This window comes from Nestor notabilis, unplaced genomic scaffold (genome assembly GCF_000696875.1).
Source record: "Nestor notabilis isolate BGI_N333 unplaced genomic scaffold, ASM69687v1 scaffold16997, whole genome shotgun sequence".
In the NCBI taxonomy this organism is placed as follows: domain Eukaryota; kingdom Metazoa; phylum Chordata; class Aves; order Psittaciformes; family Psittacidae; genus Nestor; species Nestor notabilis.
The window spans coordinates 5,925-20,811 of record NW_009935290.1 but is presented as its reverse complement, the minus strand read 5'-3'; the positions used below and the strand labels follow the sequence as shown (position 1 = coordinate 20,811).

The window sequence follows — 14,887 nt, the reverse complement described above, 5'->3', positions numbered from 1 at the left end:
CCATGTCGGGGTTCAGAGCAAGCCGGGTGACAAGGCAGGGCTTGGTTTCCCAGGGTGAGTGCCTCCTGCATGGTGGGGTGCTTTCCGTGCAAACCAGCCTCATCTGTGCTAGCTGCTTGCAGCCTGGCCCCGAGGACCTCTCCGCGCTCCCTTCCCCAGCCCTCCAGCTTCCAGGAGATGGCATCACTCGATCATGGATAGCAGCACCGAGCCCCAGGGAGTGTGTGGGGAGCCCTGGCTGCTCTCCCTCTCTGCTGCATCCGCCTGGTTTCCACCAGGAATGTCAGAGCTGGAGCAGTAGCAGGAGCTCCCCACAGGTGCTGGGGGTCTCTGGGGTGGATGTAGAGGGTACTGCCATCTCCTATCATCTATCTGAGGACCCCCAAGGGTTCTGGCAGCCCCTGACCTTCTCATGCATGGGACCCTGCAGTGGGAGGCATCCTGGGGCATCGAGGGTCACCAGCATCACCCTTCAGCCCCATTCTAGCAGCTGGGATGCTCCTTAGGGAGTCCATGGAGGGCAGCCTCACCTGGCTTTTCCCAAGCATAAACTTTGCCAACCATAATCCCCACCAGCAATAAACAGGCCAAAGAAAAGGAAAAGAGGGAAGTTATCATTGGTGAATCTTTATGGCCCAATTGTCCTCCCCTGTCCCCTTGCACTGGGGAACTCGTGGCAGGGCCGTGAGCAGGCACCTGGCAATGCTGTGCCCCAATGAGCCCTTCACCTGCCGAGGGATGCAGGATGTGGGGTGCTGCACCCAGACCCCTTGGTCCCTACAGCAGCCTGAGCCCTCAGCCTCGGCTCCAGGGACTGGGAAAAGGGAAAAGGGGGCCTTGACTGCCTGTCACTGCCCATGGGAAACAGCCAGTGCAGGAATAACCCCAGAATCCCCATCCCTGAAATGCGGACACCCCTGGGGTGCGACCCAGCAGCCAGCTGCTTTCCTCTGCACCTCCCAGCACCTGCTCAGGGGGGATTTTCTTCTTTTCTTCCTTTTTTTCCCATTTCCTGAGCCAGCGTTTCTGCTGGCAGGAGGAGAAAGGCCTTGACTCTCTTGTTTAAAGAAAGCCATGGCTATACTGAGACCTTGGGAAAAGTCCAGGATAGATGGGGCTATAGGGCACATCAATCAATCTGTGCAGTGCTGTGCGCAGGAATCCTCACTGGGTGGGATAGCCATGATGGTCACCTTTGTCACTAGCCAGGACAAGGCTGGGCAAGGGGCTGGGGACACAGGGAAGTGCAGGGAGGATGCTCATCTCTTGTGGTACCTCCGGCTGTGCTCAGTCTCGGGAGGCAGATTGCCAGCTCTGTGGGTGATTTCCCATTGCTGGGACTTTACTCTGCTCCTTTCTTGCAAACCAGATCTCTTACCCCAACTCCCTTTAGTCCTGGCTTCCACCTCCCTGCAGGGAGTGGATGTGTCACAGGGGCATCCATGTAATAGTTTCACCCAGTTTCAGCCAGAATCAGGGCTGGAGCAATAGGATGAGATGCTCAGGACTGATGCAGAGCTGCTGCGGGTCCACAGCTCCAGGGCTGGGGGTGGCTCCGGGTTTACTGCAGGCTGGGAACAGCAGCAGCCTGGCCTGGCTGTGTCTCGGAGGGCTGCGAGGTGGGTACAACAAGCTCTCACAAAGTCCACCTTGAGCAAACAGATGACAGCAGTGCTGCAGGGGCTATGGGACATGCCGATCCCTCCATGAACACAGGAGAGCTCAGGATGCTGTGGGGAGGAAGGGCTGGTGTGGGGGTGAGTGGGGCCTCCTGGAGCACCAGGGGCTGGGTGCTGTCCCTGACCCACTGGCTAATGCTGGGGACATCAGCCACCAGATGCAAAGGGGCAAGAAACGGCTGTGCATTGAATGTACAGAGCTCCTTAAGTCAGAGAGGCTTTGCTGGGTTTGTTACCATTTTCCTGTTAACCCCCACAGATCTGGGAGGCAATCCTATGCGAGAAACACTTCCCAGGTTCATATCTGCAATCAGAAAAAATCCGAGAGTCTCTTATTTTATCCCCTCCTCTCAATTTCATCCTAAATCTCTTGTTTTCCCACCTTTTTTTCCCCCCTCTCTTTTTTTCAGTTCCTTTTTGTCAAATTCCAGGCCGTTTATGTCCCAGAAGGTTGAGGACTGACTAGTCCTCTCCTCGCTCATGTCTCCAGCAGGGGAAGGGGCTGGTGCAGAGAAAAGGGTAGAAGTGGCCTTGAAGGAGGTGATAAAACACCCTTCTAGATCCTCTGTGGGGCTGTGCTTTGGTTTGAGGAGGAAAAGCCAGCCTCTAAGTGATGACTGTGACTACATGGTGGTGGCCAGTGCAGCCGGGGTGTGACACAGCTTCACCAGGGCTTCGTCTCTGCTTGGTTTTCCCTATCAGAAAACATATGGAGATGATTTTGCTTCTTAAGAGAGAAAACAGGTGAGAAACAATTCAATGAAGGGTCACAAGCCCCTTGGAGCCATGCCTGAGCCCAAGGGCTCCCCATTGGGTCTCTGGTTGGGCTTTCCCTCTGCACACAGCTGGCTCTGTCTGTCCATCTATCCCACCCTCTGAGGCTGAGCTTTGCTATCGGAGTTGGAGGGGTGGGTTTGCCCTGGATGGAGTAAATGCAGGGGCACCCAGAGCCTTCCCTTCCCACCAAATGCCCTTTTCCATATCAGTTGGATGGTGCTGCCAGGCACAGAAAAGCAGCACCCCAGAGCACGGGTTTGATGTCCCCCAACATCAGTGCTGATGGCAGGCAAAGCCCACCTTGTCCCCTGGCCATAACCAGGCTTTAGTACAAGGGCTTAGCCCAAGGCACCCTCCTTCTGGGGTGCAGATGGCTGCAGGGATGGGGTGTGCTCCCTTGGGACATCCTCACGGGGTGCCTTAGTGTCCCCAAAGCCAGCTGCTACAAAGGGACCACATCTGGTGCCATGAGGACAGCTGTGGGGTGGTGACAGCAGAGGGGACATGGGGTCCCCAGTGCTCTCAGGGGTCACCCACCGCCTTGTCCCCCCCTGCAGCCGGGGTGGGAGGTTTGAATTGTCCCCCCTCACCCGCTGGGGTTCCTGCACTTTGAAATGCAAACCTGCCTTTCAATGCAAATGCTGCGAGAGGTTGGGCCCAATAAAAGCCTGTGGGCAGGGAGGTGCCTGGCCCCAGGACACAGCTCCCCAAGGCGCCCAGGTGAGTGGCGGCGAAGGAGTTTTCCCGAGGCGGCCGCAGTCGGCGGCACGGTGGCACAGCGGCACAGCATGTGCGCGGGGCCGGCCCGGGAAGATGTACGTAGGTTATCTTCTGGATAAAGACACCCGAGGCGGCCGCAGTCGGCGGCACGGTGGCACAGCGGCACAGCATGTGCGCGGGGCCGGCCCGGGAAGATGTACGTAGGTTATCTTCTGGATAAAGACACCAACATGTATCCCAGCCCCGTCCGGCACCCGAGCCTCAACCTCAACCCACAGAACTACGTGCCGGGGCCACCTCAGTACTCGGACTTCGCCAGCTACCACCATGTGCCAGGGATTAACAACGATCTCCACGGGCAGCCGGCGGCTGCCTGGGGCTCTCCCTACACCCCTGCCAAAGAGGACTGGCATTCCTATGGGACCACTGCTACGCCTTCCACTGCCAGCCCGGGGCAGTTTGGATTCAGCCCCCCAGATTTTAACCCCATTCAGCCCCCAGGCACTGGACTCCTGCCTCCTCCCATCAGCAGCTCGGTCCCTCAGCTCTCCCCTAATGCCCAGAGACGCACCCCGTATGAGTGGATGAGGCGCAGCATTCCCAGCACCAGCAGCAGTGGTAAGGAAACCCCCTCAGCCCTGCACCCCTGCGCCATCCTCGGGCTTGAAGTCCTGCGGGGCCGCATCCTGCTCTGTGGCTCTCCCTGCCCAGCAGGGACAGCATGCTCCTGCCCTCACTGTGGTGCCTGCCCCAGATTGCAGCGGGACCGCACCATCACGGTGGCAGGGGCTGAGGATGGGCAGGGAGGGCACTGTCCTTCTGCAGTGCTGGCAGAAGGAGTTACATGGTTGGAAAGTCCTTTTCCTGGCTGGTCCCTGCTCCTGCACCCCTGCCCTTACCTGCTGCCAGCAGGTAGGATGGGCAGAGCCAGAGACCCCCCAGATCCCAGGGCCCCGCAGTCCAAAGGGGGTGTTGGATGAGGTGCCTTGTATGTGCAGAGGTGAGCGTGTGGGGCTGTGGCTGTGCATGAGTGAGACCTGGTGTGCAGCTGCATGTGAGAACCCTTGTACGGGATGTGCAAGGTGCCTTCTGCTGCATGCATGTGTAGTGCATGTGTATATGTGTGCAGGGAAGGTACCGTATGTATGTATGCAGAGGAAAGGTGCCACATGTGCTCTGTGTGTGCAGTTTAGGTGCATTCAGCGTGTGTGAGGTGCTATAGGCTCTGTGTATGTGTAAGCAGGATGTGTGTAAGGGGCTTGCTGTATAGTGTCACTGAGTGTGTATGGGGGATGCTACGCGCTCAGTGTGTGCGCGCACGGTGCTGTGTGCATGGTGTGTGTGCAAAGTGTGGTGCATGTGGGGATGGTGCCACGTGGAGGGTGCATGTGGGTGCTTCAGGAGCTGCACAACTGTGTGTGCATGTGCACAGCGTATGGGTGCCGTGCACCCCGTGAGCGGGTGCCCCACTCCTGTGCCTGCCACTGGCGTGCTCTCCCCAGGGTCCTGTCCCCATGTCCCCGGGGTCCTGTCCCCGCTGAACTCCTGACCTGGGGGCAAGGGGGGAAGCGTCTGGGTGACCCCAGCCCCCTGCCCTTGGGGCCCTGCTGCCCACTTCAAAGGCAGTGGGCAGATCCCCCTTGGGGCCAGCCCAAATTGACAAGGGCTTGGCTTTGTCATGGAGATGGTGGCCGGCTCCTTTGGCACGGAGGTGAGGTGCGGGGCCCTTTGTCCTGCCCTGCCCATGCCCTTTCATCTTCCCCTCCAGGCTTCGATCCGGCTGCCAGCCCAGCCCGGACCCTCTGCCCACCAGCCCTGCCTGGACCCGCCACCCCTGTCCCTCTCCTGTGCTGGCCATGAGCCCTGCAGAGCACTGTGGAGTCCAAACTCACTACAGGAGTGGCTCTGGGCATCTCTCAGGGGCACGTTTGCTTTTAGTTACCGCTGCCCCATACCCCTGGGGTAAGGGCTTTCTGTTTGCAAAGTGTCTCCAATTTTAGGTTTGGTTTTGGCTCCCTGCTGACCAAGACCTATGTAGAGATCCTTGTGTGAGGGGCTTGTGCAGATGTGCCTGGGGTCTTCCAGCATGGAAAACATCTCCTCATATTTGCCAGATCCATGTGGCAGGGATGGGGCCATCCCAGTGGGACCAGTGGCTGCAGTGGAGCAGGCAGAACATCCCAATTAATGGAAAAAAACAGCCTAGGTCTGGAAAGAGGAGAGGAGAGGTAGGCTGGTATTTCCTGGCCTATTTTAAGCACTGAATATACCTATTTAGGGAAAATGCCTCCCCCCATAACCAGTGATGGAGACACACAGTGCTGGGGCTCAGGGCTTCCTTCTGCCCTGGGGTGGAAGTGGGGGTGATCCTGAAGCCCCCCCATGCTGCTGGGACCCCACCACTTCTGCAGGTTTTGTAGGTCTGAACATCTCGGTTTCTTCTGAGGAGAGATGTGGGAGGGAAAATTAATGAGGGCAGAAAGAAAGACATCAGCACACCTCTCATGTGGATCAAGGGCAAGGCTTTACACCCAGCGGTGGGGCCAAGATAAAACAGGGGCTTGAAAGTGCCTCTGATTGAGTTAGATGACAATTGAGTTGATTGAATTCTGGAACGGTATCATTAGTTGCTTAGTTTGTATCTCTTAGATTAAATACATACAAAGAGACAAATAGATCAGCCTTGTTCTCCTTGCACGCAGAGGAGGAGCTGCCCCAGCCCAGCCACAGCAGTGTGGGGATGGGTGCTGGGGTGAAAGCTCCTCTCTTGTGGTGCTTCCTCAGCATAGATGACCAGCAAGGTCCCTTAATAAGGCATTTGCAGATGAAGGGCCTGTCCTCGTGTCTCTGCTGGCTCCAAACCCAGTGCTGATAGTGCTAAGCAACTGCAGGATTTGGCCATGGTGGGACCATGTGCTGGGAGACAGTGGGATGCAGCTTGTGTTTTCCAGGACTGCCCATTAAATATAAAAAGAGCCTTTCTCCATTAAGCTTGAAAGAGAGCAGGGCAGAGATGGGTTTGACATAGGTAAGGGTGGAATTCTGAGATGAATCACTTTATTGAAATCAATAAACTGGACTTTAATCAGTGTGGATTGATTAACAACCCATCTCACCACAGTGGGAATAGGAAATGAATACGCGACTCTTTTGCTATAAATATCAACAGTTTCATTGCGAATGCTATAAATCATACTACTTCAGAGGGTTGTAAATTAAGGTTCCCTCTCTGTCTTGCCTTGTATAAACAGCTCTTGGCCATAGTTGGAAAGCTTTTGGGAATGAGCTATGCAGTGGTAAGAGAAAACGTTGCACAGGGAACATGGGTGTGTAGGGTACTTCTGCAAATGTAATCCAGAGGCTGAGTGAAACCAGCAATCTCCCAGTGATTCATTGCAGAGTCAGGCTTTACAGGGGGTGTTTATATATACCTGCTGCTAAATACGTGTGTGCTTCACCCAGCTGAGCCAAGATAACCCTGCAGCAGGAGGGACTGCGACACCAGAGGGCCAGTCACTGGAAATTGGGACTTAGAGGGAACCAAGCTGGAAGATTGGCCTCATTTTTCTCTCCGATGTCACCTCTTTTTCTGCTCATAAAATGTTCATGAGCAGCGTGGCAGAGCCTCACGCTTCCTCCTTATTCACAATTATTTGCAAACTTCCCTGTGAATTGCAGCCCGGCTCTATAAAAAGCTCAGGAAGGTGGCTGGAAGCAGCGGCTGCCTGGACTTTGAAATTCACCCTTTGCTCGTTAGTTATGCTAATCCTCAGATACTGCCTCGGGTCTGGGTTTTAGGTCACTAATCGAGCTGGGGACGCAGGGCTAAATATTGCAAGTGAAAGTGCAATTGGGGCATCCCTTGGGAAGGTGAATGTGCTCGGGGATTCACGTGGTATCGGTGCCCATGGTGCCCAGGCAGGATTTGAGGTGATGGAGAGCAAAGAGTGATGCTCTGAGCATGGGTGGCTTTTTGCTGGGTGTGCTGTTTCCATCTCAGTTTTCACATTTTCCAGCTCTATTTGTTGTCCTGAGGTCTGTAAAAGCTGGAGGAAAGACTAAAACCCCCAATAATGAGACAGAATCTTTTTTGGTGGACAGACAGGGTTCATGTGTATGTTTTGGGGTGATGGTGGTAGCTGAAGGACAGTGCATTTCCCCAGTCAGACCCTGCATGGGGGAATCCCTCTTTAGGAGATGGTTGTTCCCTGCCAGACCCTTTGCTCCCCCAGGTCTCTTGGTGTGTGCATGCATCAGGCCCCATCAGTCTTCTCCCCTTGAATTATTAACCCACAACCTGCTCCTGGCCCCCGGTGGGATTTGTTGACTGCTTAGCCTGCTGGCCAAGGTACAGACCTCTCAAACTTTCCTAGAATTGACTTTCCTTGAACAAAAAGGGCTTCCCTGGAGCGCTGGCGGTACCTACGTGATGGGCTTGGCCAGCTAATACCCCAGGATTAGCAGAGGGACACTTTAAACCTCTGGTCAACGACAGATATTTCCTACAAGGGGACCCTTCAAGGACGCTCACTCCAGTGCTGTTAGCTTTGAGATTGCCTGGATAAGGGGATGGATCCTTCCCCCATTCTGCCTCATGGTAAGGATGGGCTGAGCCCTATGGGTCTGCGAAGGGGGAGAGGACCCCCACCACCTTGCTGTCCTTCTCCTGCCATAGCTAGACCAAATCCAGCCAGATGGCAGAGCTGGATGAGCTGAATCCAGGCTCATTGCCATGGGGCTGGTGTGAAGGTGATGCTCTGAAACATGCTGTTTCCAGCCCGCATGCGCCGGCCAGCCCTGGCCGCCCTGGTGTGGTCTTTGACCTGGCACAGGAGCCCGGTTGGCAGCGCTTGGCTCAGCGCTCGTAAAACCATGGGAGCAACTGAAGGAATCTGCCAGTTGCCAAAATAAAGGGTTGAATCACTGCAGGGCTGGGAAACACCACAACGCCCAGCCTCGGGGTTGAAGCATCTCCTGTCGTGTTGCTCCGTGTCCAAGAATGCAGGGTTGGGAAGGGGAAATACCAGCTCACTGGAGCCACCAGCAACATGCTCCTCACCCCCTTGGGGTCTGCACTGCCTGTGAGGAAGATGAGGCTTGCAGGAGGGGTGTCTTTGCCCATAGCTGTGGGTGCAGATCTGGCCTGGTCCTGCTGTGCCAGCAGCACAGAGCCCAGCCAGGGCCAGCCTGTGCTCCTGTGCACCGGTCTGTGCTCCCCGTATCCAGCTATTCACCCAAGTGTTTCTGCCCCTTCCCAGCAGCCAGGCTGCCCTGCATGGATGTGCCATGCACTGAGCCCCAGTCTCTGCCTCCTGACTCTGCCAGGTATGCAACCCCCAGCCACATAATGACTTACAGCAAAGCTTCTTTGGAAGCACAGAACTCGATCCTCTGTGTCCAGGAGGCTTTCTAGCCACCAGGTCAAGTGGTGTGATTTTGTAAGGGAAACGTTTCCGGTGCACAATGTACCAACCCGAATCAGGTTTTACTCCTGGTGCGTGCCCACAGGAGCATTGCTGTTGTTCTGAAGTCCCTGGCACCAGGAAGAAATCCCCAGGCTGGGGCAATGTCAGGCAAACAGCCCTGCAAGGATCTACCCTGGGACCTCCGGCACCCTCAGGCATAGACGAGTCCTGCCTTCAACCCTGATGGCTGAAATGCTCATTTCCCCAACCTGGAGCTAGGGGAGCCTTAGCAGGGTCCACCGGGTATGGATTCATCCACCATCCCTTTCCTCCACAGTACACACATTCAATATGCTGGGGGGTGTGTGTGGTTCTTCTCACCCAGTTTTTGACATCCGGCAGTTGTCTAAATCCAATGCCCTTTGTCAGAGGAATGATCTCAGGCAGGGATCTCTGGAAGGATTGCCCTCTGGAGGGGTTCGTTTCTCACTGGTGGTGATGAAGCAAGCCACATGGCTCTGGTTCTGTATCAGTCCTCCCATCCATCACTCCTCTGCTTCCTGCAGCAGAGGAAAAATAGCTGATGATATTGAAGCATGCACGGGAGGGGGAAAGCTTGTGAAAACCCTGACTTGTACGTTCCCAGCATTCGGGGAGGGTGGGGGGATTGGGTTTATCCCCCTTCCAGACCACAGAGGAGCGTGGGTGCTTTGGGGAGGCAGCTGGAGCTGGAGGGGAAAGGAGAGGAGCAAGTGAGTGTGGGGCAGGGGGGGCAGAGGGAGGTGTCTGTTGGTGCAGACTTTGGGATTCCCATTGCCAGCAAGTTTAGGGGCAGTGAAATGAGCTGGGCTGTGTGTCCCGAGCAGCAGCATCACTGCTGCACAGCGCGGCTGCTGTCACTGCTGCTCGGCAGAGGGAGCATCGACCCCTGCGCACAGAGGCAGCTGGAGCACATCTGGCTGCCAGATGAGGGTGGCTCCAGCCAGCCTGGAGGCCCCTGAGCTTAAGGAGCTGACCCCAGCGCTCTCCTGGGTCTGTGGTCTCTGTCGTGGGGCATTGCTCTGCTGTCCCTGTGTTTGCAGGGGGGAGGATTTCCCCTCCTAAAGGAAGGGGGGTTAAGCTGCCCAGAGTCCCACCAGTGATCAGAGCCCATGGCTCTGACCCTGGGACTCCACTCGGGCTCACAGCTGCTTCTGTGCCTCAGTTTCTCCACCCATAACATCACCTAAGTTATACCAGGGGTGGGGGAAAGATTTTCTTGATGCTTTCCTTGGGGAGGAATGGCAAATCCTGATAGAGCAGTGGTTCATCTGGGGTGGAAAGGTTTTATTCTTTTTCCAAGTAGATGCTTCTCCTTCAGAATGAAGCAGCTTTGTCATGGAGAGAAAACACCCACCCCATGAGGGGGGAATAGACACAGCCTCGCACCTCATCTTGCTGCACTCTAACTCCAGTGTGGGCAAGTTCTTCCCTTGGTTCTCGCTGGTGATGGGACTCCCATAGCTGATGCTTTTCAGCATTAAAATCTTGTAGTGCCACCAGATAACGTGGAGCCAGGGACCCAGTACAGACAGATGGGCAGATGAGGCAGTACAGGTAGAGCCAGTGCATGGCCAGAGCACTGCCAGGAAGGTGTCTCCAGGAGCACACTGGCCAAGCTCTTCACACCAGTGACTCAAGGAGCTGCCGTGCAGTGGGGCGTGCAGAGCTGCTGGGCAGCCTGGCGAAGACACCTCTGTCCCCCACACCAGCACCTCCCCTGCGACGTGTCCCCAGGCCTCTGCAATGGGGCACAACACCCGGCACCACGATGGGCTCTCATCTTGTGGCTCCACAAGTGGGTCAGGGCTGCTCTGATCAGAGCCCTGATGGCTGCGCGGCAGCTTCCCACAGAGCCAGGGTTTGCTGCTGCTGCAATTTGGAGCTGTGTTGACCTGTGAAATAGAGACCTTTGGGAAAGCATGTGGGTTTATGCTCCTCGCTGCTGGCAGCCGTGCTGCTCCTGCTGTGTCTGGGAAGGCTGCGTCTTGTGGATGGCAATCCTCTGTTTGGAGATGGGCTCATCCCCCCTTAGCCATGCTAAGGTGCATCGCCCTGTGGGACTGGGGAAAAGACAAGCTCCAAATAACACACACCAACTTTTGCCCCTTCACTGTTTTCCACCTCCTCCCAGGGTGCCACCCCACAGTCACTTTCCTCCCCGGTTTGAACCAGCCCCTTCCCAGCTGTTCTTGAAGCTGCTCAATAGCCTCAAAATACTCTGTATTGCCTGTCTGTTAGGGTGTTTGGGGCACAGTTTCTTGTTGAAAACATCCCTTGGGCACAGCAGGGCTGGAGAGGGGGAATTATCGTCTCCTTGGTGGGCTCTACCATGGTCATGAGGGTGAAAAGCCCTGGATGATGGGCACAAGGATCTAGTTGGATTTTCTCTTTCCCAGCCCAGTCCAGGGCAGGAGCTCCATCCCTGGGCCAGGGATGCCATGGGGAGTGGATCCAGGCTGGGGTTGGGACCCCGGCCCCCCACGTGTGTGTGAGCATGGGTGCGTGTGCGTGCACACTCAGGAGTGTGTCCCTTGGGGTTTGCACAGCACATTAAAGCTATTCCCTTATCTAATCACAGCTCAGGTGAGTGCTATTAGGGTTATACATTAACAGTAGTAACGATACCCTCTCCCCACGCAGCCATTGGCCCTGCCTTGATCCCAAAGCCGAAACCATTCCCACTGGCCCTGTGGATGGCTCCATTTGGCTGCCTGAGCTGTTCCTTTGCCTGGTCTTTTGGGGACAAGCAGGAGGGGCTTTAAATACATGGCAGGTCTGGAAGGAGCTAGCAGTTGTGCTAGGAGGCAACACCAGCACTTTGCCACCCGTTCATCTCATCTGTGCTCCTTCCTGGTGAAGCAGCTCCAGGTTATCCTGGCTGTGGGACAACCCAGTCCATGTCTGCCAGGCTTTGCTGGACACATGGAGCATCTCCACCCCTTTGCTTGACCATGGTCCCTGCTGCAGTGCCAGGGTTTTCCCATAGGTACGAGGGCTCCCCATAAGGAGCTTGTCCGAATTTCCGCTTTCCTTTCACAGAGCCATAAAAAGTCTCCAGGAGAGAGTTAAGTGTAACCCAGCATTCATATTCAAGGTAGTTGAATTATTCATTGTCAATAGTGTTTCTTGTGAATCCTTTCCTTTTCCTTGTGAATCACTCTCAATACATTCCCGAATTCAGCAAACATCCGAAACCAGCAATTAGTTGAGATGAATAGTTTTCCATCCCTGGCTTGGTCAGGAGTTCTCTGCTTTGAGTCTTTGCTACCTGATATTGGGCATCGAGAGACTGGTGCCAGCTCACACAGCAAAGACTCACCAGCACAGCTGGATATCTGCCAGACCTGAGGCAAAGCACAGGCTTCCTCAAGGATGAACAGGAAAGAGGGAATAACAAAGAACAGGCTGTGATGGATCTATTTACAGCTGCAGCATAATTCTTGCTGAAATTCATGGCATATGTGGTATTCACAAACCGCCTTATTTCTTTATTCTTTAATTTTTTTTTTTACACTATCTGTCAATTCCTTTGCTTTCCAGCTGTGGTTTTCTACCACAAGCAGCAGTATTCAAATACCAACATTGCAAATAAGATCATTTCTAAGTCATTATCTCTTCAAAAAGGTTTCTGCTTTCAAATGAAAGAGAAAAAAAGATAAGTTTATATGAGAAAGAAAGAAGCTTGTAGGAGTCCCTGATCCTGGAGCTGACAGAGGGAGCCTGGTTTCTCACGGAGCTGCTAAACCTTGCATAAATCTTCACCGCCGCATCTGGTTTATTCTGTAACTCCCTGGGAATCACTATGGTTGCAAATTAAGCCCAGGTCTCTCCTGGACTGGGATGCAGGATCCTTCTCACACCAATGAACCCGTCACCATGGGGTGGACAGGGACCCAGTGGGAGAGCAAGGGGAGAATGTGGGGTCCCACATTATGCTGGGTGTCCCCAGTATCGCTCCTGCCCAGCACTGTGCTGTGGTCAGGTTTGTTCCGAGCTGCCAAAGAGGAGACAAGCACCCAGCAATGCTGCTGTGGGCCCCTTGCACATGAAATCACTGTTTTCAGCCATGTGTCTGCAGACATCTCCATACACACCTTGCTCAACCAAATCACCTTTTTTACCCTGTTTTTACCTGCAGTCACCCTGTGTGGTCAGAGGCAGGCTTGCTCTCAGTGGCGGTGAGGAGGGATTAGGTGTTCACTGCCAAACAAACAGCCCTGGGATGAGCTGAGCTCCACACTCTCTAAAGCAGTGACTGAATTCATCACATCCCTCAAGTATGACTTAGTGGCTGAAGATGGAAGGTCTGATTTCTATTCCTGGCCATGCTGCAGCCTTGCTGTGCTCCTACCTTCCTTCATGGACCGCTGGAGATATTCAGTGCTTTTAGAGGACCACACTGGGACCCTCAACCCTCACCCTACACTCACATCAGGCTGAGTCCATTCCAGTACCTCCAGGAGCAATGGCAGGAGAACACAGAGAGTGCCATAGTCATGGAAATCGGGTGCTAACTTGAACGGCAGGTCTGCTCCTTTTGTGCCTGGGAGCATGGGGTCAAATCCCAGCGGGGCAAGACGTCTCCTGTGCCCGCCCCAGCTCCCACTTGCACCCAGGGGTGTGCACATTCATGTGTTTCCACATGTGGTTTCTCAGTGGCCAACAGCAGGAGCTGGACCTTTGCTGGTTCTTGCTTGCTTAGTAGAAAACCAGCTGCCTCTTTGTATCCCATGGGATGCTGTGAGGGAAGTGACTCCAAGGGAATCCTTCTCCCACTCGCAGTGTACCATGGCCGTGGGTTGTCCTGCCTCAGATGCTCTTTAACATTTATCTTTCAGCAGAAGAAGTGGCTTAGGAAAGTCCTTGTCTCCTTGCAATGGGTAAACAGGAGAGAGACACCTTTAAAAATAAAATTGGATTGGCTGAGAAACACATTTGCAACCTGGGGGCTGTAGTTCTGCTCTGTGGAGATTCTCTGATGTCTGATTAGAGTCATGTCTACTCTGGAGTCTCTGAAGCACAGTTTTGCTCTACACCACCCAAACTCCTGCTTCCACTAGGGATGGTGTCAATGAGACTTCTCAATGTCCTCAGCCCACCACAGGGCTTGTAGCTCCTCTTTGGGACATTGTGTCATGGCACATGGGATTTATGGTTCATCTTCTTGAGATACCTTTAAATCCCTCCTGCTCTTTCCACCAAGCAAGTTCCACAAAGCCCAGGTACTTTCCAACATGAAAACACACCCTGATGCTTACCAGGATGGGCATTGAATCTAGTAGGAGTCTCGTGGCTCTCACACTGGTCCTCAGGGCATTGCCATGTTTCTCCTGAGCTCTCCTTAGGTGGTTGTGCATCTCCTCCATGCCTTAGGGATGCTCCTACTCCTCTACTGCTCCCCTTCATCCCCTCATCCCCTGCTCTGCTTTCTCTGCCAGGCAAAACCAGGACGAAAGACAAGTACCGGGTGGTGTACACTGACCACCAGCGCCTGGAGCTGGAGAAGGAGTTCCACTACAGCCGCTACATCACCATCCGCCGCAAGGCCGAGCTGGCCGCTGCCCTGGGGCTCACCGAGCGGCAGGTCAGTGCTGCAGCATCCCAGCAGAGATGGGTCTGGGGAGGGGAAGGGATGCAGCCCAAGCAGGCAGCACTGGTCCCACCTTGCTCCAGAGATCTCCCTTCTCTTCCACACTCTGAGATGCCCTTCCTGCCCCGGGGGAACATGAGGGTTGCCATCATCTGCATCCATCACCCTCTCTGCACTGACATCTTTGTCCTTCTGCAGGTGAAAATCTGGTTTCAGAATCGGAGGGCGAAAGAGAGGAAGGTGAACAAAAAGAAGATGCAGCAGCAGAGCCAGCCCACCAGCACCACCACACCAACCTCACCGGCTGTCAGCACGTTGGGACCCATCGGAGGCCTCTGCAGCAGCAATGCCCCGAACCTTGTCTCCTCATCTCCACTGACCATCAAGGAAGAATTCATGCCTTAACCCCCTTCACCAGCTATAGACTCCAAGAGATAAGCACTATGCAGCAGAGCCCAGCCAGCCCGTGTGCTCTGAAGAGTGACAGCCCCTTCCCAAAGACACAATGGTCCCTGGCTGAGCCAACGGGGTGGCCAGCGAGGCTGGGCAAGGTGGCACCAGGACCTTCCCAGGGGGCTGGTGGGTTCTCCTATGTAAAAACCACAGGTTAGGTTGTATTGCTCTCCTGAAGGACACATGCACCGGTCTGGTCTCTAGTGTTTGTAGCCCAAAGC

At 54.7% G+C, this 14,887-nt stretch overlaps 1 protein-coding gene across 1 annotated transcript; it reads left to right on the top strand.

Annotated features, from left to right (window-relative positions):
- The first annotated feature begins 3,325 nt into the window (after positions 1-3,325).
- On the top strand, positions 3,326-14,668 carry LOC104408237 (homeobox protein CDX-1). The gene is made up of 3 exons (XM_010017778.1): positions 3,326-3,794; positions 14,062-14,207; positions 14,412-14,668. The coding sequence occupies exons 1-3, from the start codon at positions 3,371-3,373 to the stop codon at positions 14,616-14,618; spliced, it is 777 nt and encodes a 258-aa protein (XP_010016080.1). The 5' UTR covers positions 3,326-3,370; the 3' UTR covers positions 14,619-14,668.
- Positions 14,669-14,887: the final 219 nt, after the last annotated feature.